Here is a 24,812-nt window from a genome sequence, read left to right on the forward strand (position 1 = left end):
CAGAAGGCTGAGCACAGGCAAAAGTTCCAAGAGGACAGTGAACATACACAGTGGGTCCTCTGCAAGCCCAGGAGCAGCAAACACCCTCAACAATCTCCTAACGGAAAAGTTAAAGGATTGTTTTAAACAACTTAACATCTGTGAGTTTATTTTGCAACTGAAGTTTATAAACTCAAAATATTGTTTAAATATTTCCGGTGAAAATCCACATAAATAGAGACATGCTCTAATGTTAAATGCATCCCAAATTTTGAAGACTATAAACAAATACTACAAAATACCTAGTAAACAATGTTTGTAGTAGACGCATGTTAAAATAGTAATTTGTCCTTGTGGAACAAGTCAAATGTTATTGAAATTGAATTTACATATTTTTGTCTTGCTTTTTTAAGTGTGAGGAAATTTTAAGTTACACATGTGACTCAAATTGCATGTCTATTGTAAAGGCAAATTCTAAATTCTCACCTTGGATGCACAGATTTCTGTTTAGAGCAAAAATTCACTTGTTTTTGTGTACACAGAACTAACAATGTTATCTTTTAAAATGATTGAAGGTATCAAAAGAAAAATTTCAATCCATAATTTTGAAAGCTAAACCTCATTTTAATGCTAATAAATCTCCATTGGAAAATAGTCACGCTATGTATTATATCAATGTCCTAGTTAATGGTGTTATTGCTGTGACCAAAGGCAACTTGGGGAGAAAAGAAATAGAGTGTGAATTGATTTGGGCTTGGAAATCTGAGACAGTGAAAAGAGGAGCCTCTGAAGATGGAAGCCTTGCTCCTCAGAGGCAGGATCTCCAAATAGCACCTTTGCTATCCAAGATGAACATGCTGGAAATTCAGAATCCCCTGCCTCAGCCAAATCACTATTTCATTGTCCCAAGAGCCCTCAGTGACTCATAATTCTTACAGACCTCTCTTAGTCAAGGTTACTCTTGCTCCAATGAAATACCATGAACAGAAAGCAAGTTGAGAAGGAAGGAGTTTATTTGGCTTACACTTTCACATCACTTTATCACTGATGGAAGTCAGAATAGGAACTCAAACAGGGCAGGATCCTGGAGGCAGGAGCTGTTTGCTGTTGCAGAGGCCGTGGAGGGGTGCTGTTTGCTGGTTTGCTTCTCCAGGCTTGTTCAACCTGCTTTTTTTTTTTTATAGAATCCAGGACCACCAACCCAGGGATGGCACCACCTGCAATTGGCTTGGCCTTTCCACATCAATCACAAATTAAGAAAATGCCCAGCAGGCTTATCTATAGCCCAATCTCGTGGAACCTTTCTCTCAGTTGAAGTTCCCTCTGTTCAGATGATTGTATCAACTAGACATAAAAACTAGCCAGAAAAATTAATTATATTATTTGTGATTGCCTTTATAGTGTATGGCAACAGAAACATTATCTGGGCAAAGCTTTAAACAGTTTTATCTGTCTTTATAGATAGAAAGTTTATTAGCCCTTGTCTTAAATAACCCATATATATATATATGAATGATGTGGGATTCACTTCTATATGCTGTGAAAACCATTGGTTAATAAAGAAACTGTCTTGCGCCTGCACAGGGAATAGAGGTAGGCAGGGAAAACTAAACTGAAAGGAAGGCGGAGTCAAGGAGAAGCCATAAAGCCTCCATGGGAGACAGATGCCCTTAAACTTTGCTGGTAGGCCATGGCTTCGTGGTGATGCACAAATTAATGTACATGGGTTAAATTAAGATGTAAGAGTTAGCCAATAAGGAGCTAGAGCTAATGGGACAAGCAGTGATTTAAATAATATAGTTTCTGTGTGATTATTTCTGGGCTGAGCAGCTGGGAACCAACAAGTGGCCCTCACAACAACATATATACATATATATATGTGCACGCATGCTTATAAATATGTGCTGTCAATTTCCATTTTATATATATGGTTACATTTTTAAAATATGTTTTTAAAGGTGGTTTTCTGTTTGCTTTCTTTCTGTTTTTCAGAGCTGTGGGCTGAATTTATGCTTTCTAGGCAAATGTGCTACAACTGAGTTAAATCGCACATCCTAAAAAGTAGTTTTATATAAGAGCCATAGATACACATCAAATTTTTCCCAGGGCTGGCAAGTTGGTACAACAGGTAAAGGTGCTTTGTCACAAAGTCTTATGATCAAAAAATTATAAACCCAAGAGCCATATGGTTATAGAAGAGGATCAACTCCCATGAATTATCCTGTGACCTCCACAAATGTGCTGTGGTATATGGGTGTTCACACACACACACACAAATACATGAACATAAGAAACCATTATTTAAAATTTAAATCTCTTAATTTAAATTTTTGAGAATTGCAAACGTTTTTACATCATTTCTATCCCTTACTCCTTTTTGCAAGTCTTCCCATGTTCCCCCAACTCCATCTCAAATTTATGACCTCTTCTTTAGTTACTGAGATTTGCATACACACACACACACACACACACACACACACACACCACACACCCTGCTGCCTACAATTAGTTTACTACAGTTGTGTATTGCTTAGGACTGACAGGTTTCAATAACCCATCAGGAGTCTCATTCATGGAGAAAGCTGATTCTTCCTCTCTGGGCCACTAACTTCCTGTAACTCTTCTTTTAGAAGCAGGTCCTTGTGAGATTTCCCCATTCTCGGTGGCCTGTCAATTGTTGTCATCATTGTTCAGGTATTTTCAGTCAGAAAAACACATTTTTCATGGGTGCAGCGTCCTTGTCGTTTATAGAGGACACTGTCTCATAGCAGATATCTGGTCCTGTGGTCATTTTTAGAGGACACTGTCTCACAGCAGATATCTGGTCCTGTGATTCTTAGGATCCTCCAGCCCCCTCCCCCCCTTCACTGATATTGCCTGAGCCTAAGTATAAGCGGTGTTGTAGACGTATCAGTTGGGGTTGGGCACCTCATAGTCAGCTATTCTCTGCATTTGGACCAGTTGTGAATTCTCTAACAATCTGCTGCCAAAGGGGTAAAAGCTACACTTACCTGTGGGTATAAAGATAAATGTAGTTAGACTGATTTAGGAAAGCAGCAGTAGTGAATTCTCCTCTAGGGTCCATGACTTACTTCACTAGTGTTGCGGCACTGAGTAAGTTAACGGTACCAGGAATGAATTCTCTCCTCTTGGCAAGGCCTTGGGTTCAATTATACACATAGCTGTTGGTCACCTTCAAGGTACAGTGTCACCACTGCACAGTTGGGAACATTTCCGTCATGCTGGTCATCTGGGGGATCGGCAGGCTTTACAGCTGGGTAGCATTACTGGTTACTTTTCTCTCTTGGCAGCTTGCATAACACCTTCCTGTAAGTCCCAAGTCAGGTTCTCTGGTCTCCATCTTTGGAGGCCCAATCCCTGTGCCCGCCAAGATTTGACTCCTCCCCGGAGGAGGGTCAAGACAGCCCGCCAAAATCTTGACCACTCCCCAGTCTATTTAAACTGCTTCCCTGGAAAGTTCCCACCTGGTCTCTTCTCCCTACACCACCCCCACCCCCACCCCCAGTGGTCGCATTGCTGCTTTCTGTTTCTCCCTCGGGCCACCGGAGAGCGCACCATTAAACCTGTATATTTTTTAATTTGGCTTGTTGTGATTTGGCTTGATTGGGATTTTTGCATCATTAGAAAATTCCTAACATTTCCTGTTGGTGCTGGTTCCATGAGAGCTTGTCCTCAGGGAGGAGCTTCCAGCCCCATCCCTCTAAGTCCTATGTGGTGGAACTTAAAATATCTGTCAGGCTTTTTTGACTCCATTGACCAGTGACTCAAAAGGAGGCTTCATATGCCTGACAATGAGATTGTATTAGAAAGCATGTGGCTGTTTGCAAGGACATTATTACAGGACAGGATCTAAAACTATAGCAAAACCCTGTCTCAGAAAAAAAGAAAGAAAGAAACAAAAAAAGAAAGAAAGAAAGAAAGGAAAAGAAAGAAAAGAAAAGAAAAGAGCCCATGCTTCTCTACCAGAAGGTCTGAGTTCAGTTCCCAGCATTCATGCCAAGTGGTTCACAACTGTCTGTAATGCTAATTTTGGAGGAGTGGGAAAGAAACCTTAAAGAAACTTCTTTCCTTGAAACAAAGGATAGCATAGGTGAACATTTAAATGTATTATCTGACATCTTCATTTCTATTTTAATTGTTCTTAAGTAATATTTCTAGATTTTTGGCAGCTATTTCCATTAAGTCCTATTTATTAGTATGTATGTACATTTCATAGTTTATGAATTTATTTATATAGTCACATATGTTTGCATGTATATATCTTTATGTGTGTTATGCACACAAAGAAAACATCTCCCTTATACAATATAGTTTCCAGAGTCAACAATAGCAGTAAAAATGGTCAGTTGCAAACAGGGCCAGGACATGAAGGAAGCAAGTGGGGCATCACACAACATTCTGAAAACCCAAGAGGTACCTGTTATGAACTGGATGCTCGTGTCTCCTGGTGGCCAAGTCAGAGGAGCAGCAGGTGAAAGTTGAAGTTCAAGGTGTCAGCCCACCAAGAGGTGAACCCTTGAAGGGTGAATCTTGGGTAGCCAATACCCCAAAACCACAAACTCCAGAATGTTTTTGCTTTTGTTGTGCATTTCCATGCTTGCCACTGCTGTCTTTCTCTGGTATATGGCATGGTGTGGGTGGATGTGGGGAGACCACACTGTCAGTGATGCACGGTGTTTACCTCATGAAACATCCTGTTAACTGGGCATTTTTTACCTGTGGATTATTATGAAGATAACTTCTTCTTAAGCTATATTGTCTAATTTATGATAATAATGTTAGTTTAAATATAGTTTAAATAGAGAGTTTTGATGATTGAAAATAAATACAAGAAAACTTCACGCAGCTAGGGCCTATAAGTTTCATCTAAGGACCGCATAGATCGCAGTTCGGGTTAATGATTAAGGAAAACAATTGAGTCCCCAGGAGACAGTTTGGCTCAAATTTTTTTAATTTTAATGTTGAAAGATGCATTTGCGGGTTTCAGTGTGAATCGTAGCTGAAACAAAACGTTAAAATAAGTTCAGGATAAATTAGACGTTTTAATAATGGCTTTGAGATGAAAAGCACTATAAAACAATCTAAAGTTCACAAGAACACATAGCTGAGTTACAGATTCATCAGGTTATGGTAAAAAAAAAATACAAAATAGCTCATTGTTGCCAGTTGAGATACTTTCCTTGCTAGGATTGGTTGGTGACCAAAGATGATGATTAATTCCTTGCTCCCATTTCTCCCCTCAACCTCCTAATATAAAAAATATTGATGAGTGCACCCTAAAGATTTAGAGTAGATTTAGAGTAGAGCTAACTGTTTTTCACATATAAAAATTTAGGTTTGTGATTCCTTATAAGATTACTCTTAAAGATAAACAATAAAGTGATTGGTAACTTTCTTTGTAACTGCAAAATGCAGCCTACCAGTAAAAGAACTGACTGTGAAAAATAACTTGCTTGCTTATTCTCTGTTAATCTATAACAAGTTTCTTGGGTAGGAATGCACGTGGATTCTTGGGGATAATTTGTTTTTCACCTGAAATGCGTAAATGTTTAATCATGTAAGGGAGCTGGAAAACATGTTGTTTTTATTTTTACTCTTTGTAATCATTCACTTGAGAAACAGAATGTAACCACATTGTGATTTTTATATGGCTTGAAAGATTTTGCTGGGATATATAGGCTGTAAAGGAAAAAACAAAGAGCATGAGAAGGGAAACATCTAGAATGAGAGAAGGAAATCACCAGAGAAATACAGAATAGAGAAAAAAAGGAGGAGGAGGAGGAGGAAGAGGATGGGGGAGAGGAAGAAGGAGAAAGAGAACCGGAAAGAAAGAAGGAAAGAAATCATCAAGAGAGTATGTGAGAGTCCTTTCCCTTAACCCCCTCAGATAAAAAGGTTTCAGTACCCTAACTCTGGATTCCTTTTGAGCCCAGCACTGCTGGACGCTGGCCCACCAAGCAGTGATACTGTCCTCTCAAAGATCCTATGCTAAAGCTCCACCCCCTTGTCCAGTGCTTGGTGGTAATGGGGCCTCTGGGGAGTGACTGAGAATAAAGGATTTAATGAGGGTAGAAACTTCTTAGTGGCTATACAGAAGGATCGCTCTCCTCTTTCCTTTCTTGACTTTTCTCTCTTCTTTCCTCTCTGCCTCTCTACCTACACAGGGTCAGAGGAAAAGCCCTAGGGATACGGGGAGGAGGTAGTGATCTGCCTACCAGGGAGAGGAAGAGTCTTCCCTGGAACCAAGCCAGCCTACACATGACTCTTGGCTTTCCAGTCTGTAGCCCATGAGATGTAAGTTTCTCTTGCCATGGCACTCACTGTATAGTGTGATGTTGTTATGACTGATAGGGAAGACCAAGAAAACTCAAAAATCAAGATTTAAAAAATCATAATCAAGCAAACATCCATGAAAGAAATATGAAAATTTTCTGTGACCGCTGGGTCTGAACCAGTAACCCCATTTCCTCTTGGACTCTTAGTATATAGTAATCCTCATGAACAGCCCTGGTACCATCTCTGCAGTTTTGCTAGTGAAGTCTCCCTGGTTTCTCAGCCCTGAGGACATCACTGCAGTAGTCCAGGCTGTTAGTGCACACCATCTGTGCGTTTGAATGGGTCCTTGAGCTTGGTTTAATGCTCTACTCAGGCCATTTTAAAAGTCTTAGCTGCTGCAACAGGAGGCAGTGTATCTTTATTTGTTCTAGGCTGTATTTATGTAGTTGGTCCTAACACGGCGCTGTGTCCTTCATCGAACAGGAAAGTGACTTCTTGGAAGGTAAACTGACACTGTGAACTCAGTCTCTGACTTAGCTGACCTCCGCAAAGAGCAGAAGGTGAATATGCTGAGATATGAGAGAAAGGTGGTTGGCTCCATGCATAAGCACAAAGGGGAAGAAAATAAAACAAACAAGTGAGGTGAGCTGAAAAATATTCATTACATTTAGCATAAAGGAAAACACAGTGACTTATGGTGGCCATGAGTGTCTTCCATCAAAACTTGCTCTCCCACCTGAAACTCAGAAGCAGTAAACCATTCAGCAGTTAAATAAATTTGGGGGAAGGCTTCTAGCATCTCCTCCTCCGGAGAGTCATGGAGCACCAGCAAATGGGGGAATCCAACAGAATGGGTATTAGAGACACATCTACCCACATGTCTCCCTAACAGTGGCAGAGCATTGGCTGGGGATGCTCTACTGGTGCCCAGAATCTCCATCATGAAGTGGATCTTACACTGAAAAGTAGTCTGGGTTCCAGGAATACTGAAAGCAGTCCGGTAAAGACGCCGAGCTAAAATGGAATTTCACATAAGCAGTGTATACGTTTTCTATAGGTTTGTACCGTATATAAACAACTCTGAACTTCGAATTTAGCTTGGTGTCCTGCATTTCCATTTATTGAGCCTGTCTGTCTTAGGTTCCTGTGTATTCTGCCATAGTCTCCAACCATGTGCTTCTAAAGTTGGGGCCAGGGCAGCTTATAGAAGTTAGATTTAGAGCAAACAAATCTGTCTAAACTTAAGTCCAAGTCCCTCAGAGGTTAGTGTGATGCTCAATCAGGTATGATTTAAAAATCCCGTTGACCACACCCTATCTTCAAGGACAGGGGACAGGTCCCACTTTCCAATGGGAACAGTGCAGTGCCCAGGTCCCATCATACTTTTTTTTTTTTTTTTTGATTTTTCGAGACAGGGTTTCTCTGTAGCTTTTTTGGTTCCTGTCCTGGAACTAGCTCTTGTAGACCAGGCTGGCCTCGAACTCACAGAGATCTGCCTGCCTCTGCCTCCCAAGTGCTGGGATTAAAGGCGTGCGCCACCACGGCCCGGCCCCCCATCATACTTTTTAATCCTCCTCCCAAACTTTTCTTGAAATGAACATGACTCAGTCTGAATTATATTTTACATCAACAGAAACATGAAATATAGTTTTTGTTATTTTTTATTTAAGAAGGGAGCCAGCCATGGTCGGGCGTTGGCGGCCCACGCCTTCAATCCCAGGCAGAGGCAGGAGGATCTCTGTGAGTTCAAGGCCAGCCTGGTCTACAAGAGCTAGTTCCAGAACAGGAACCAAAAGCTACAGAGAAACCCAGTCTTGAAAATCAAAAAAGAAGGAGCCATGAAAGCAATATGTAAGTCTCACATAAGTTCTGTTTCTGGACTCCCCAGGAACTCAGGCCTACAAAAAGAAAAAAGAAAAATAGAAAAGCCATTGCTTTGTCTATTTGGCTTTTACTCTTTGTGTAGTTGTATCTCAAGTTTCCATAGAAAAGATCAGAGCTAGTCTCTAGTCTTCAGGGAAATAGTTAAAAATGGACCACCTAAGGCCATAGAAAGACCTTTTGGAATGTCTTTTTCCATCTGCTCCTCCTAGGGTAGAAACACCACACTGTAATGTTCATCCCATCAGGACTTCCCCTGGGCTGCTGTGTGCCTTCGTTAGCATCTGCTCCCCGATGTCTAGGGTCATGTTAGACACTTCAGCATTTATCGTTCTGCTGCTTCGGAAACAAGTCGGTGAGAGCTGAGTCGTGTGACACAGGCTTGAATACCAGCTGCTCAGGAAGCTGAGGTAAGGTGGGACCATCTTGAGTTCAAGGCCTGTCTGGACTAGAGAGAGAGGGCAAGGCTTCCCTGGGAAGTTCAGGGGACTCTGCCTCAAAGTTAAAATAATAGATAGAGGGAGACTATCTGCCATGGTTGCAGCTCCAGTATTGCAAAAATAAACATAGAGAAAACAAATATGTCTGCGTAAACCCAGATGCTCCCCCCTCAAACCAGGGAGTACTCAAGGAATCATGTTATATTAACTGACCATACCAGACATGCTATCATTGTAGTTGGGTCATAGCATCCTTTATAAACAGCCTACCTGGTCTATAATTCCAAGTGTGTAACACACCCATTTCTCTAGTTCACCTCACTTACTGAGCTTTCCAACACCCTCCCAGTAAGTTTGTAAGAGAGATGCCAGTTCAGAAGGGGTTTTGCTTGGGAGGATAGAGGACTGTTATTAACATCATTTCCCCCTCCTCATTCTCTATTATTCCACTAAATACATGTGCTTCTGAGCAGCCCCCAAACCAGCAGAGTGGGGAGCGTGTGGAGGAGATCTCCTCACTCACCCACTGCGTCCACCTCCAGAGAGCTGCAGAAAGCAGGGCCACCAAGCACAAGCTATCTTCACTTGCAACATGCCAAATTCACATTTCACCAGTAACAGCCAAGCCAGCCTGCGGAGTGCTTAAACTCTGAGTTCAAAGGATAATGATGCATTTCTTCCAGAAAGCGGCACTGGCTAATAAGAAAATCTGAAGCCATGTGTCAGTCACTATCTCAGCCTGGATCTTACACCAGTGCTGGTGTCCAAAATGAGATGCAAACTGCTTGGTGAAAAGTTGCTCCGGTTTTTTTAAAAGAAATAATTAGCACTGGAGCAGCCTTTTTGGAGAAAAAGAAAAAAAAAACAGTGCTGGGTTCAAATTTCATAGGCAGAACAGGTAGAATCATGGGTCTTTACTGTCACTAGCTAGAATTCCTGCTTCCCACAGTAGCATTTATAATTGAAAGAATTACATAATCTATAATCTAATTTGTGGATTGTAGGACATGAAGCTCTTTGTCATCGACTTATCTCACTGCTCAGTCCCAGTATTAATGAAGCAAACATCACAGTTTTGATTGACAGATGGGCCTCATGGCTCTAAGGTAGTCTGCAGCCAAAAATACCATAACGGCAACTGCTCAGCTTGACTCTCCTATTCATATAGATTGAATTCCTACTATGCAGTTTAGTGTGTTGTGTGATGTGCTCACAACAAAACAAAATGAAACAAACAAACAAACAGAAATCCAGGACAGTAGGGGAGACAGATGTATTCACAAATAGCTACCACAAAGCAAATTATGTTAAACATAATAATAGAAGCATAAAGTACAGTGGGAAATCAGAAGAGAAGCATTAATCCCAACCCACAAGGATGTGAATGGATCCCTTCAAATTTATCAGCACCCCAGGAACAACAACTTGTCACACATGCTATAATAACAGTGGGTTAGCCTTGCTATTTTAAAACACAAATGAAGAATATATTGTAATGAGATGAGATTTGCCAATAAAACAGAGCAAACCAACCGGAAGTCCAAAATACTGAAAGATAAATGATGATTTGGGCTTTTGCTTGTTAAGGTGGTGGATCCTTTGAGACCTGGGAGCCTAGCGGGAGGCCATGGAGGAAGCAGCCCTCACGTGAGAGTAAGGTAGCTGTTATGGCTCCTCAGCTGGTTCAGAGAGCAAGCTGCTACAAGAGCAAGCCTACTCTCTGAGTTCTGTTCTTGGCTTCCCATCTGTCGGTATGATCTCTCCCTCCCACATGTCTTCTTACCCTTGTGATGCCATCCACCAGAAGGGCCTGGCCGGGGTTAGTGTTAGGCATCTGAATTCATACACTAAATTAAACCTCTCTTATTTTTAAGCGCCCAGCCTTGGGTGTTTTGTTATTCAATGGAAACGAAGAGAAGGAAGGAGGGGATAAAGGAACAACTCGAGCCTCTACTCCTCCCAGCAGCCAGGCTTGGCTGTGACAAGTCACTACCGCTGTATGAGCTCGCCTCCCAACAATCTGTCACCTACCTGTGTGCACAAATACAAAAGAGAGCACGGAGTAACAATGTTCATTCGTCAAAGGTATTAAAGGGAGTATTCTTTGTGGACTCTGTACTTAGATTCATGTTTAAGTGGTTTTTTTTTCTATTTCAACTAGTATGATATAGTTTGATTTGATTGGACTGGGATAGGCCCTTTCTGGAAGCCCATGTTAGCTAAGAACCCACAATCCTGTCTCAGTTCCCAAGTGAGCCATCATATCAGGCTGGGTTATTCAATGATTAACTTAGTATCATAGTCAGGAAAATGGGATTGGTACACAGAGATACCTATTGTCTAAATGATGGCTTTCCCACTTCAAACCTGAGTGTCCCTTATCAAACAGACTAGGTCTCTGAACTATCGTTTTTTCCCCTTTCTGATGGAGGAGGCCACAGGTACCACATGATGGAATGAACTCAAGTCTGTGGAGCACCAACCCTAACACTGTTGTGATTACTGTCGCTACTTTATCCTTCATCATCACCAGTTATATACAATTTTCCCACGTCACTCAAGACCTATCCTGTTAGGCAATTCTTTTGTTTGTTTGTTTTCCCACCAGAAAGCCTTGTGCCTCCTCTTCTCTGCATCTCCAAGGCCTCCACTGGGCCATAGTCCTCTCTGTCTTGTCCTGTCTCCTCTACAAAGAGTTTCTGTCAGTAAAGAAAATGATCACTAGCCTATCTTAAATTCATGGGCAAGGTTCTATAACAAGGACAGAGAAAGGCACACGATTTCCTTCAGTAAGTTTTCTGGGAGGCAGGCACTCTCGTAAGGAAATGAAGCCCCAGAGAAACAGTTATGCCTAAGTGTTTTTTGCAGTAGGTTTGATGAAGCGTAAGGGAGTTATAGAGAGCTGTGAGTGGGTCCAGTCCAACACAGCAGGGAAAACTCAGGTAGTTGCTTTCTCATCAAGAGACTTGAGAGGATTTATTTTGGATCTTGATTCTGAAAGTTTCTGTTGGATCAGAGCAGCTCACATACTGGAAACCAGGAAAGACGTGTGTGTGTGTGTGTGTGTGTGTGTGTGTGTGTGTGTGTGTGTGTGTGTGTGTTTGCACATGCGTGTGCATGTGTACTGTTCACACTAACTGGATTTCTCCTCCTTCCACCTTTATTCCACCCAGGCTTCCAGCTTATGCGATGGTGTTGAGCATACCCCTGGTAGGTCTTCCTATTTCGGTCAGTCTCTCCCAAGAGTGCTTTAAGGATTGTGCCCTACTGATCACATTGACAATCAAGATTCACCATTAAGCTTTGGGAAGAAAGCCTGTTTTGCAGGCTGTGTCTGTGTGTCTTGAAAGGTGAGGGCAGTCCTCTCCTCTCTTTTGGAGGGATGGGGGGGTGCCTCTCCCACAAGAATCTTATCTCCTGCTTCAGGGAGGAAACAAAACGGAGGGATAGTAAGAGAGAGGTTTGGCTTCAGTTTCCCCGAGTTCTCTAGCTCTCAGCATGCCAGCATGGCCTGTGTGGCAATTTCCTGACCCAAGCAATTTTTCCTTGTTCTTTTTTCCCTCTTCAAATCTCCTTGGCCATCCAGAGTGAGCTTTTCTCTTTTCATTTTTGGTTTCTCATTTTGTTCTGTTTGGGGTTTTGGTTTTGATTCTGGGCATGGAACCCAGGACCTAGTAATTACATTCTAGCCACGTGCTCTACCGCTGAGCTAGCCCCTAGCCCCAGAGTAAGCTCTGCAAATGTCTCACTGCACTGTGCCCTCTCCTGGCTGCCTTTGGATTAAATTCTGAAAAAACTACCCTGACCTACACTGCCCTGTGTGATCAGAGGTCTGCTCATGCTGGGTCGCTGCTGGTCCTCCCCAAAGACAGGAAAGACGACACCTGCTCTGGCCTCTGCCCTGTCCTTCATCCCAGCTGTGGGAAGGATGAAAAGAATACTATAGATACTTCAACTGAATAGATCTTCCCCAAATTTGCTTTGTCCTCTAGTGGGGAAACTTCATGCATAGTTGCCATCTGTCCCTCTCCAGTGGGACATGGTCATGCAGATTCGTTATTTGTCTCGCTGTGAAGACTACAAACTCCTCAGCAGGACACTCTGGACTGTCCTGTGTGCCTCTGAACGCTGGTCACTAGCCTGTGTTTGTAATCCCTGTCTCGACTCAGTGTGTGCTGATTGCATTTCACACTCAGGCTCCCGACTGTCGACTACTTTGAATTTTCTTCATGACATTTACAACTTCTTAATCCAGACGTGATTCATTCCCACTTCAGTCATGGATGAAGAAAATGCCTAACAGGGTTGCCTACAGGGCAGTCTGGTGGAGATACTTTCTTATTAGAGGTTCTCTCTTCCCAGGTGACTCTAGCTTAAGTCAAGTTGAGCAAAGACTAATCGGGACAGGGAATCACAGTAGGGCTTCTATGTATACTGGCTGCCTCTAGGGATGAGTTCAACACCATCTATGGGCTGTCAGAGACTGAGTGTAAGGCAGATGCCTTGGGGAAGAGTCAAGAATTGCTCCAAAATAGTTACTTGCTAAGTATTTGTAGAGGAAGTAAAAAAGATGAATGAAGAAATTTGTGGCACATAGCTACTAGAGAGCAGAACTGAGATTGGCCACCACGATTACTAGACATATGTATCACCCTCCTAGAATCGGATGTGGGAATCTGCCATTAGAAACATGCATCTGTGCTCATGTATGTAGAGTCACTCCACTGCAGGAGGCATGAGGACCTCTTGAACACCGTCCAGGAATCCCTGTTTGAGGAACTTCTGTACTGGCTCAGCTAGTCGTGACGGGAGATGCGATTGCCAGGGTCCATTCAGAAAGGAGATGGAGTCAATCAGCTGCCCATAAACAGAGAACTACATACAAATGCAGGATAATACACACAATGGAATTTTATGCTGCTGGATTCTATAGGAATATGGGTAATTTTGAAAGTATAAAATTAATAAAAGTCATCCAAACTCAGAAAGACAAAAACCACATGTTCTCGCTCATGTGTGGATCCTAGCCTATAATGTGTATAGGCACACCCCCTCACACACATACACACACACACACACACACACACACACACACACACACACGTGCAGTGGTGGAGGTACAAATGTGGATAAAACCTAAAAACTATAAAGGAAACCAAGAAAGAGAAAAATAGGTGATGATGAAGGATAGGGAGTGGGTAAAAGGACTCATAGGACATGGAGGGGAAAAGAGACAGGGGGGGGTTGCAAGAGAGTGTTGTGGGTACAGAGAGGTAGGAAAAGATGAGGGAGAAGGAGAGTCTACTAAAATACACTATGCTCTAAAATACCACCAAGTCAGCTAACACCTTGTATTCTAATTTTAAATTATTAATATAAAATTATGATTTGCACTCTTGTAGTGGCACCTGCCTATAGTCCCAGCATTATGAAGACGGAAGCAGGAAAAAGTGTCACAAGTCTCAGAACACCCTGAGCCACATGCTCCCAAAAACGGGCTGCTTCTGTAAAACCTTCAAAAGCATCTCTTGTCTTAAGGGCTTGCTCCAATCTCACTGCATGCATGAATGTAACAAGAAAAACATAATGTTTTTCTGTTTTCTCTATTTAAGAATGTTGACTGTGCACTGGGGAGGTGGTTCCATGCATAAAGGGTGCAAGTGTGCAAGTTTGAATCCCCCCCCAAAAACAGAAAAAGCTGGGTGTGGTAGAAGACACCCGCAGCTCTGGTTCTGAGGGCTTGAGACAGTGAAGTTCCCAGAGCTCAATGACAGCTATTCCCACGGAGTCAGTGGATTCCAGGCTCGGTGATGGAGATTCTATCTCCAAAAACAAAATGGAGATTTGATAGAGGAACATACCCAGTGTCAATCTCTGATCTCCAGTGCATACATTCACCTGCACACACACAGCCCCCGCTCCCCACACACATTAAATAACCATTGCATTACATATGCTGAACATAACAAAAAAATAACCAGTTTAGTATCATTAAAAAGTCGAAATCAGGCTCAACAAATGAGTTTTCCTCATTTTTAAAGCCAAAAGGAAGCTCGACATTTTCTTGTAGAAACACACAAGATAATAAAATATTGACTCTTTCCTTGAGAATGGATTAAAATCAATCCATCTACTCTGACCCATTTTCTTATATTCGTAGAAGTCTTCCATCTGTCCCTTTAGATGCTTAATAACAAATTAGAAAATGGCCCTAACACATGGGTTTGAAGAATAAGTGAAAAGTACACTCTGTAGGGGAAAATGATAAAATCCACTTCTGGAAAGAGATGAGCACTGCTCGGCACAAAGTTTGCAGCAGAGGACTGGCAGGGTGGGCTTGTGGGAGACTAGCAGGTCACGTGCCCTGCAGTCCAGCTTCACCTTAGGGGACTTCTAAGGCCCGTTCAGTACATGATATTCATAGAGTGTGAACAAAACATTGCCATACCTACGTCCAGCTGTTTAAACCCTTAAAGGAATCGGGAGCAGTAAGGATGTTCTCTGACTTGCTTAACTATTTAAATGATTTTCTTTAATCCAAGGGCTGTTTTCCTAAGTGGGATATACTCTGCTACACCATAAAACCATGTCAGTCCAGAGGGAATGGAAGAGTTAAAGCTCAGGAAACCTACACTGAGCTTGCTCATACAAGCCAGTCTCAGGGCTCCCTGGGGCACTTGCCTAAAAAGCCGAGAGAAAGAAAGAAAAAAAAAAGAAAGGAAGGAAGGAAGGAAGGAAGGGGAAGAAGAAGAAGAAAGAAAGAAAGAAAGAAAGAAAGAAAGAAAGAAAGAAAGAAAGAAAGAAAGAAAGGAAGGAAGAAAGAGGAAATAAAGAAAAAAAATTCAAAAAAGAAAATATCCAGTCCTTCAGACGCACCCACAGCTGCAGAAGGAACTGTGTTCTGAAGTTTCACTACAGACTCTGCCCTGCTGCCCTTTGCCACAAATGCACAGGAATGCCCCACATGCTAAAACAAGATGTGGGTAGCCACAGGGTAGCCAGGAATGACAACACCTGGACCTCCATTTCTGAACATGTGACTTTCATTCTCTCTCAAAATCCCAAATCAAAAATCAAGTCTAAATTGTCTGCAGCTTATTTCTGTAATTAATCTATGAGCACTATATTAATATATATACTATAATTAATATATGAGCACTTAGCTGGTGACAGCAAGAGATGAAAGATGACAGGCACTGGACACTTGAAAAAAAATTGCAAAATCTCATGACCTCAGAAACAACACCAAAAATTTTAACAAAATCATCACAGCAGTTAAATTAGAATAGAATCCATTCAGAGAGGGGAATTTTGGTATAGATGGATGGCGGGGAAATGAGAAGAACCGTGATAGAGGAGGTGACAACTTCCTGGCCAAGGCTCTGAGTATCTGTGTTTAAATCTGTTTGGAGTCTTGGTGTTAATATGCGTTCTTAACAGTCACTCTGGTAGATGGTACAAACGCATATTAACAGACACCACAGACATTTGCATACCTGGAACTACCCTAGAAAATGCATAACAAAATTTCTTGAAAAGTTATTGTACAAACACACCGAATCTTTGCTAAATCTTCACATGCTAATTCTCAATACCCATCCCGGTCTCTTTGCTTTTTTTTTTCTTTCATTTTAAAAATAAAGAAAAACTAAGTCTCTCAAAAATGAATAGATAATCAAAATACTTGAATAAGCTTTGTCCCCAACCTCATCACTACCAAAGGTTTTCTTTCCTGTTACTGGCAAGAATGGAACAGTCACTAATTCATTCATTCATCCTTACCCTCTTTTTATGCCCATGTAAAGATAAAGTACAGGATCTGTCCTTACATTTGCTACATTGGTGATAATTTCCTATGGACACATCAAATCAGGTTGTCCCTGACTTTTGACATTTACATCTGTGAGGCAATACAATGTAGCGCCTGGGGACTTAGAACAGGTGCAACATGGGAGATTCAAAGACAGCACCATCGACTTTGTAGCTCATCTGATCTCTTCCCTCCTTCACACTTAGAAATGAAATCACACATGAGGACAACTGATTTCTGCATCTGGCCTTCTACTGAAATTCTTTGGCATTGATACAAAAACATATTTAGACTTTGAACCAAAAACTACATGAAACATATTCAATATCATCATTAGTAAAAATATATTCAGCTGCAAATTCTAAAATTACTGATGTTACGTGTTTTACTTTCAAATATGAGCTAGGCCCACCTACCTATTTTAACCTATAAATTAAGAAGCTTACGATTGTTTTAAATTTACACTTCTTTTCTGCTCCCCCTTTAAGAGAGGCAAACTATGCATTTTTACCTGGCATCTTTCTTTATGTCAACCTTCCATCCTTTCTAGAATGGTCCAGGGAACGTCAGGAAAACTTTGTAAAGGCGGTGGAAATGAACAGAGGAGCAAGAGAAGCACAATTGAATCCGGGGAAGGCCCTTGGTGCCAATTTGGACCCAAAGTGCATTAAAGCAGCAGCATCCTAAACCTTTCAAAGGTGGGATTTATAAGGGGAATGCTAACACAGATTCAGCAGTGCCAGGCTGCCAGGGATTATACTAAGACCAAAAGCATACTCTTTCACTTCAGAGCCGGAGATTATGCAGCTGTCAAACAATAAGGCTTCTGTTTATTTGTTTATTTTTTTTCACTTTTTAAAAAGTTCACTTTTTTTTTTGCCTTTTTATAGGCATTCCTGAAATAATATGTTCGTTTGGGAGGCAGGCATCTCAGAGGAGCAGAGAAAGGAGAGGACAGTAGGGTTGGCCTCTAGCTTCATCCTGTTTTGTTCCAAGGGCTTTGCCAGCTCAGCTTAACTGTTTCTGTCCTGCTTCGTTAAAAAGGCACCGGCAAGGGACAATGAGGGAAAGGCAGAAATCAAGCTGCAAGCGTAAGTGATGGTTTTTCTGTTTCTCATGTCTGAATTGAGACGGCACAAGCAGGTTAACACCAGGAGACCAGGGAGGGTAACTGAGGAGAGTAAGTGGCTCAGCGGTGGGCACAAACATGTAGCTTCAAATCTAATCAGAGACTCGCTGTGGCTCTGCAATTGGTCTGTGTATCATTCGGACTGCGTAAATTCTCTCTGAAAAGTTCTGAGAAAGACAGCAGCAAGTGTAAGGGAGCATTTGAAGATGTCTTTCACAGACCCCAGATGAAGAAACTGATCTTTTGTTCTGAAATCCTGAGAAGCAAAGAAGTCTGGAGTAAAGAACACACAGACATAAACCCATAAGTTACATGCCGTAAAACAAAACAGAGAAATAAGGAGCCCTTTGCGGACCCATTTGTCGACCCTGATCTTGGTTTCATTCAACACCCAAGCTCAGCTTCTAGCTCCCATATAAGACTCTCCTTCCCTGGTACCCAGCTCCACCGAGGTGGAGCTGGTGATCTTTACAAAACAACAACCCCACAAACAACAAAAACCTCTCTCACTCACACAAAAGCCCACCTTGCGAATGAATGGAATATTAACGACTGCTTAACAGTTGTACCATTGGCAGGGCGAAACCCATCCCTAACAGCTCTTTCTACAGATTGCCAGTGAGACCCGAGCAGCTCGAAGAGAAACGCACCTACTGTATGTGAAAGGCTGGTGCAGATTTTTCTCCCTATCAGTCTAACCTCCTGTGTTGATGCATGAATGCTGGTACCCACTTACAGGGATGCCAGATGATCAGTGCAGAATGAAGGTCCCAAGAGAGGATCACATGGCTCTCTCTGCCCTGTGACGTCACTAGCAGATGGCATGGGTACCAGCTCTGGCAGTTGGCATCAATGTCACTTTTTAGAGATCAATGAGATAGTGCAGATACACACAGATCTAGAGGCTCCAGGAGACGATGCGACACTCAGCCTGAAAAGATTTGGAAGATACAAAATGAAAACTGATTATTGAATGAAATTAAAACCTAAGGTAATATAAATAAAGATATACTCAATTGATGCTGGCTTTGCATGCAAGTATTTAAAGATACAGTATCACTGTCTTAGAGTATTTCTATGTTCTTTACCATCTATAAGTTCTTATCATATTTCATTCTTATGATATAATTATCACATACTTTCACTATTTTTATGTAACATTGTAAATGTGTGGACATTGTGTGTTTGTGTGTGTGTTTGTATGTGTGTGTGTGTGTGTGTATAGGGGGCTGGAGATTGTTAAATTAAAAGTCTCTGCTTTAATATGTCTATTTGGTTGAATACTTTAGACGAAAATATTTGCTGCTTTATCCAACAAAAACCAAAATTGCATTTTAAACACAAATTATTTCCTCCTTTCATTTGGGATTCTGAACACACGTGCACAATTGCAGGCAGAATCCTTGGACCGTTCCTGTCCGATATTAGCTGGAGGGAGACTTCCGTGGCTCTTAGAACAAAAACACTAGGAGCGGAACAGCAGTAAACAGACAATTACATTGGGGGAATTCTTAGATGTTAAAGCAGTCACAACATTTGCTTTGATTTAAAAGAATGTCAGTAATGATTGTGGGTTTTTTTTCATTTGTTTATAGTTTTATTTTCAAATTAGCCTAATATCCCTTTCCTTGAGGTTGAGAAAACAGTACTCTATTTACATACTTCTTTACTCACCAGGAAAAATTCAATTTAAAAATGGATCTTATTGATATTTCCTTTAACTTTGTGTATTCCACATTCACTTATCAAAATTTCTACCTTGAGGTTGAGAGGAAACAAAGTTGGGGGTTAATATTTTTTTCTGACAAACCCTCTCAAATTTGTCAGCTGCAGAGAGAGGTAGCACCTTTCGTTTAAAAAAATTGGTTTCTCTTCTATTTTGTTCTCAGGGGAATTAGAATTAATGAAAGTCTGCATTATTATATCATGCTTTTATTTGCTTGAACTTCACTTTGTGTGTGTTAAAAATCCATTTTAAAATCCAAGAGAAATAGGAAATGTGATGATTTCTAATAGGTTTTTCCTTTTATATTTTCTTTTGATAACGTGCCTGTATAAATTAATGTGACTGCATGGATCAATGTCTTTGTGATTTCTGATCTATGCAAACTCAATTTTTTTATTTAATATAAATGCAAGTTCTGGAATCAGTCTTTTTCACGTGCTTTCAGAGCCTTGTGATTAAGTCATTAAATAAATTTGAAGTAGATCAACTCTAAAAATGAAAACACTTTAAATATTGTGCTGGCATTTTTTCCAGGTAATTTAAGGTTAAGGAACCATGTTAACACTACCGTTTGACGAGTCTGTCATAATGCCCGAATCCCAGATGTGCAGAAAGTTTGCTAGACAATGCGAGGATCAGAAACAAATTAAGAAGCCAGAGAGCTTTCCCAAACAAGTTGTCCTTCGAGGAAAGAGCATTAAACGGGCCCCTGGAGAAGAAACCGAGAAAGAGGAGGAGGAGGAAGACAGAGAAGAAGAAGATGAAAATGGCTTGCCCAGAAGGAGGGGTCTCAGGAAAAAAAAGACCACCAAACTACGACTGGAAAGGGTCAAGTTCAGGAGACAGGAAGCCAATGCGCGCGAGAGGAACCGGATGCATGGCCTCAATGACGCTCTGGACAATTTGCGAAAAGTGGTCCCCTGTTACTCTAAAACCCAAAAACTGTCCAAAATAGAAACTTTACGGCTGGCCAAAAACTACATCTGGGCACTTTCCGAAATTCTGAGGATTGGCAAGAGACCAGATCTGCTCACGTTCGTCCAAAACTTATGCAAAGGTCTTTCCCAGCCAACGACAAACTTGGTGGCAGGCTGCTTACAGCTCAACGCCAGGAGTTTCCTGATGGGTCAGGGTGGGGAGGCTGCACATCACACAAGGTCACCCTACTCCACATTCTACCCACCCTACCATAGCCCTGAGCTGGCCACTCCCCCAGGGCATGGGACTCTTGATAATTCCAAGTCCATGAAGCCCTACAATTACTGCAGTGCGTATGAATCCTTCTATGAAAGTGCTTCCCCTGAGTGTGCCAGCCCTCAGTTTGAAGGTCCCTTAAGTCCTCCCCCAATTAACTATAATGGGATATTTTCCCTGAAGCAAGAAGAAACCTTGGACTATGGCAAAAATTACAATTATGGCATGCATTACTGTGCAGTGCCACCCAGGGGTCCCCTTGGGCAGGGTGCCATGTTCAGGTTGCCCACCGACAGCCACTTCCCTTATGACTTACATCTGCGCAGCCAATCTCTCACTATGCAAGATGAATTAAATGCAGTTTTTCATAATTAATGAGGAAAATGAAAATAAACAGTGGTCATTCACCTCCCACTCTAATTAAGAGAAAGCAGATGCTTGCAGGCCGAGTAATTGGCACAACTCTATCTAAGGTGTTTACTAGTTTCCGAAGTGTGTTTCAACCATTGTGAACATTTTCTATGTCATAATAAATCTCTTTTTCGTATGAGAACCTCTTTTCCTTCCCTTTTGTCTGTATCGCACTGTGATTCTCTCTCTACTGGCAGGATTTTTCTCTCCTGTTTCAGTTTCTTTTAAATTCACTTAATTTGTTGAACAAGGTGTCTAAGAATATATTGCTGAGTAAGGACATGCACACAGCATAACTCAATGTCTATTTCAGTTGTACAGTAATTATGAAAATGCATGTTATAAAAATCAGATGAGTAAAATGTGTTTATAATTACTAGGACTCATATATGTATCTCTGAAAATTGAGTTTTTTAAAGTATCGAGAGCTAACCATGAAATTAAAAGATGCATTTGAGGATGTACAACCGTATTAAAAGCTATGCAATTTTCTGTTTATTAAGGACAAAACTAAATGTATTCGACTGGTAAGAACTATTCCTCTTCAAGCATTTGCAGAGGAGGAAACACAGTGTTTCGGGGAGGTTGTCAGTATCATAATTTGGGGACAATTATTTCAATCATGAAGAAAAAATACTAGCACTTGTATTGTTCTGGATTTTTCTGTACAGGTTCGTTATAGTGTATAATTGTGTTATCCACCCTACAGTTTAAAAGCAATTAAACATAGATATTTCCACTTCTAAAGGATATCTATTAGCCGTGATATTTTTGCATGATACTTATTATTTCCTGACACACAGCTGCTGTCAGTCTCCAGTGCCTCCTCCTCCCCATTTTAGAAATATTTCTGGATTAAAGGGCTCAAACAAATTTCTTTAAAAAAAAATAGTCAAAGCGTTTTCCAGAATTTTCTTTTGAAAGTATCTTAAATAAAAGAAAAGGCACCCGTGAGGGTTGAACCCCCTGGGGAAACAATGGTAAATCCTGCTAACCTTCAACTCCAGCCTAAATTCTGTGGCTGTTTTCCAACAGCCCCCAGAGCTAGTGTTAAAAACGGAATCTTTTTCTCTGGGCCAGTTAAACGCTCGGCCGATTAGAACCTAAATTCTGTGTGATTAAAAGTTTCTTAACAAAAGGCAAGCAAAAACTTAGTTTAATATGTCTAGAGAGCTAGCTTCTTAAAACAGGACTGAGCCGCTCCTAGAATAAAAGCGAAGCAAGGTGGTCTTGACCTTGTACAAGATACCCTGTGGGGCAGGTCTGCTTCCCGGGGTGCGGGTGCGGGAAGTGGTTATCTGTGTGGCCTGGGGAGGACAGCGGGACACGTGTGCAGCAGCGCGGAACTCCGCGGGCACCGCCCAAACTAGCACAGGCCCAGCCAGGCTCCTGGGGCAGAGTTGGGAGGACGCAGATGACCTCCGCCTGCCTTGGTGGCCTCTGGAGCTCAGGCTGCGGGCCCAGGGTCCCTCCCGCAGTGGGAACCCCTGAAGCCTGGGGCCGCGCCCATCTAGCTGGCACCTGTCCTGGGGACTCTCCCTGCAACCCACCGGGATGAGGAGGTGTGATAGGGGTGGCATCTCCATTTGACTGGTCTACCGCAAGGGGGACACGGAGACTGGGCTGCAGCTCCAGCCCGCCCTAGTGCTGCCCAGAATTGACCCTGTCCTGCTCCTCCTGACTGGCGGCTGGTGAGACTGAAGGCGTGGTACAGGCTACGAGTCCGCGCCCCAGTCTCCAGACAGCTGAGTCGCCCTGTCCCTGCCGTCCCCTTGCTGGAAGCCCTGGGCCTTCGGTGGGCGCTGCAGCCGCCGGCGAGCCGGGAACCGTCAGAGCAGCTGCTGGTGCAGGACTAGTCAGTGATGAACGGCCCCACCAAGAGGGTGTGTGAGCACCTGTTCACTCCACTCCCAACGGGGCAGGGGGGGAGGAAGCAGAGGTAAAAGAGGGATTGTGCCCTGCCGTAATGGAGAGAAGTTTGCCCAAGGTAGAGAGCCTTCTGTCCCCTCTGCCTGCCTGGGCACAGGAAGACTCGCTCCTGCTTCTTCCCATATGCGCACAAAACCTGCTCTCCCTGGGACTGGGTCCAGAAGTGCCGAACTTTTTGTGTCCCTTTAAATGCTAGGAGCCCCGTCACTGCTCACCCTATCTGAGCGAACAACAAAAAAGCGAGGCGGCATCTGGAAAGGAAATATCTGTGCCTCCACGAACCCACCCACCTACCACCACCGCCCCCACACCCAGTATCATTTCTTCTCTGGTAGAATAAATGATTTTCTGGTCTCTTATCCTTGCTGTGGTTTACCCAGCGACCTGACTAGAACAGCACCGCGCCTGCTTGGAGTCTTGTTGGCTCAGACAAGCGTTTGAAACCTGTGCTTTTTCCAAGGTCATAGATTCTTGTTGGAAGCAGAGATTGCAACAAGAGATAGGTTTTCTGGCTCCCTTCCGGCAAGTGGGAGAGCGAGGAAAAGAAGCAGCTGGCCTAATGAGGAAGAATCCAGTGTTCTGGGCAAGGTACTTAACCCAGTGCTCAGTTCACAAGAAACTCCTGCTAGATAATGGGGACCTCAGACGCAGACCCCAGAGAAGTGGAGGCTCCTTCTAGAATCTGGACACATCTGCCCTGTGTGCGCATGCTCCTTTCATGGACCCCTTGCTGTATGGCCCGCTGGAGTGGGGTTGGGAGGATCTCACGCTTAGTCTGCATTTAGATGCTTCTTCTGAACCCGGGACTAGAACCACCCAGCAGGTCCCATTACATGTCGCTTTTGCCCTAAGTCAGTTTACTTCAGTAGTTCATAGTGCTGAGAAATCCTGAGAGTTAATCATACAAGGCTTCACAGATGCTATGCTGCGGAACTCCTTTGGAAGGGGCCACTCCAATGGAAAGGAAGACAGAAGGGCTTAAAGGGTACAGTGTAGGAGCCAGGAAGCATGGCTTCAGTTAGGTCTGAATGGCATCCTTGCTCTCTGAGGTGGTGTAACCCTCCACCACTCAACAGAAAAGAAAATCATCCCTCCTTCTGAGCTTTTCACAGTTGCTGTCATCCATACCGATGAGGTGCCTCCTCCTTGGGGCTGGATAAGTTTCCTCGTTCCAATTAAGGAGGACAGAAAGTAGCTAAAGGATACACACCCCATTTGGAAATATTTTTTTCTATTTGTTTGTTTATTTAGGTTCATTATTTTTTATTTTAATTAATTAATATATTTATTAAAGATTTCTGTCTCTTCCCTGCCACCGCCTCCCATTTCCCTCCCCCTCCCCCAATTAAGTCCCCCTACCTCGTCAGCCCAAAGAGCAATCATGGTTCCCTGCCCTGTGGGAAGTCCAAGGACCACCCACCTCCATCCAGGTCTAGTAAGGTGAGCATCCAAACTGCCTAGGCTCCCACAGGAAGTCCTGTGTAAAACGATGTCTATTGGGGTCTTGTTGTCCACTAGGATTAACATAAGCTAAGAGATGCTTATTCTTTTTGCAGAGTGTATTTCTACCTGGAGTAAAATCAAGTCCAGTCAGTAAAATCAAAGAAGATGAGATTGGAGAGGTGTTCAGCCATGTCTTTACCTCTGTTATTTACCCAGTTCCTTGTTCCCCTTTGTGGGACCTTACACCCCACCCTAGAATCATCTTGCTGTTTTAAGCCTCCTTTTCCCCAGAACCACATATGTTTGTGTTATTAAATGGCTCCCAGGATCTCCTAGCCTGTAGGTTCTTCTTTAAATCAATCCATGACTCTGGGCCTCTTACATGTTTCCAAGGCATGAAAAGAAAATGTACCACCTGCCATTCCTCTTGCCCCCACAATGCTCAGATTGACACTTCCTTTGGTAAAACATCATGGGCTCATCTGGTGGGTACCAGCCTACCTTTAACTGACAACCACCTTCTGGGCATTTGTGCTTTCCCACGAAGCTGCTTCCCCTGTCTGTCTTTTATCA

The 24,812-nt window shown here is 42.6% G+C and overlaps 1 protein-coding gene across 1 annotated transcript; it reads left to right on the forward strand.

The window, feature by feature from the left end:
* The first annotated feature begins 18,371 nt into the window (after positions 1–18,371).
* Positions 18,372–21,614, forward strand: Neurod6 (neuronal differentiation 6). Its single transcript, XM_005360800.3, has 2 exons — positions 18,372–18,527; positions 19,797–21,614. Exon 2 carries the CDS (start codon positions 19,818–19,820, stop codon positions 20,829–20,831), a length of 1,014 nt encoding a protein of 337 aa, XP_005360857.1. The 5' UTR covers positions 18,372–18,527; positions 19,797–19,817; the 3' UTR covers positions 20,832–21,614.
* Positions 21,615–24,812: the final 3,198 nt, after the last annotated feature.

This window comes from Microtus ochrogaster, linkage group LG3, assembly GCF_000317375.1.
Source record: "Microtus ochrogaster isolate Prairie Vole_2 linkage group LG3, MicOch1.0, whole genome shotgun sequence".
NCBI lineage: Eukaryota > Metazoa > Chordata > Mammalia > Rodentia > Cricetidae > Microtus > Microtus ochrogaster.

Bases quoted from the DNA above. Each gene is read 5' to 3' on its own strand.
- Neurod6 (XM_005360800.3), top strand. From the start codon at position 19,818: ATGTTAACACTACCGTTTGACGAGTCTGTCATAATGCCCGAATCCCAG.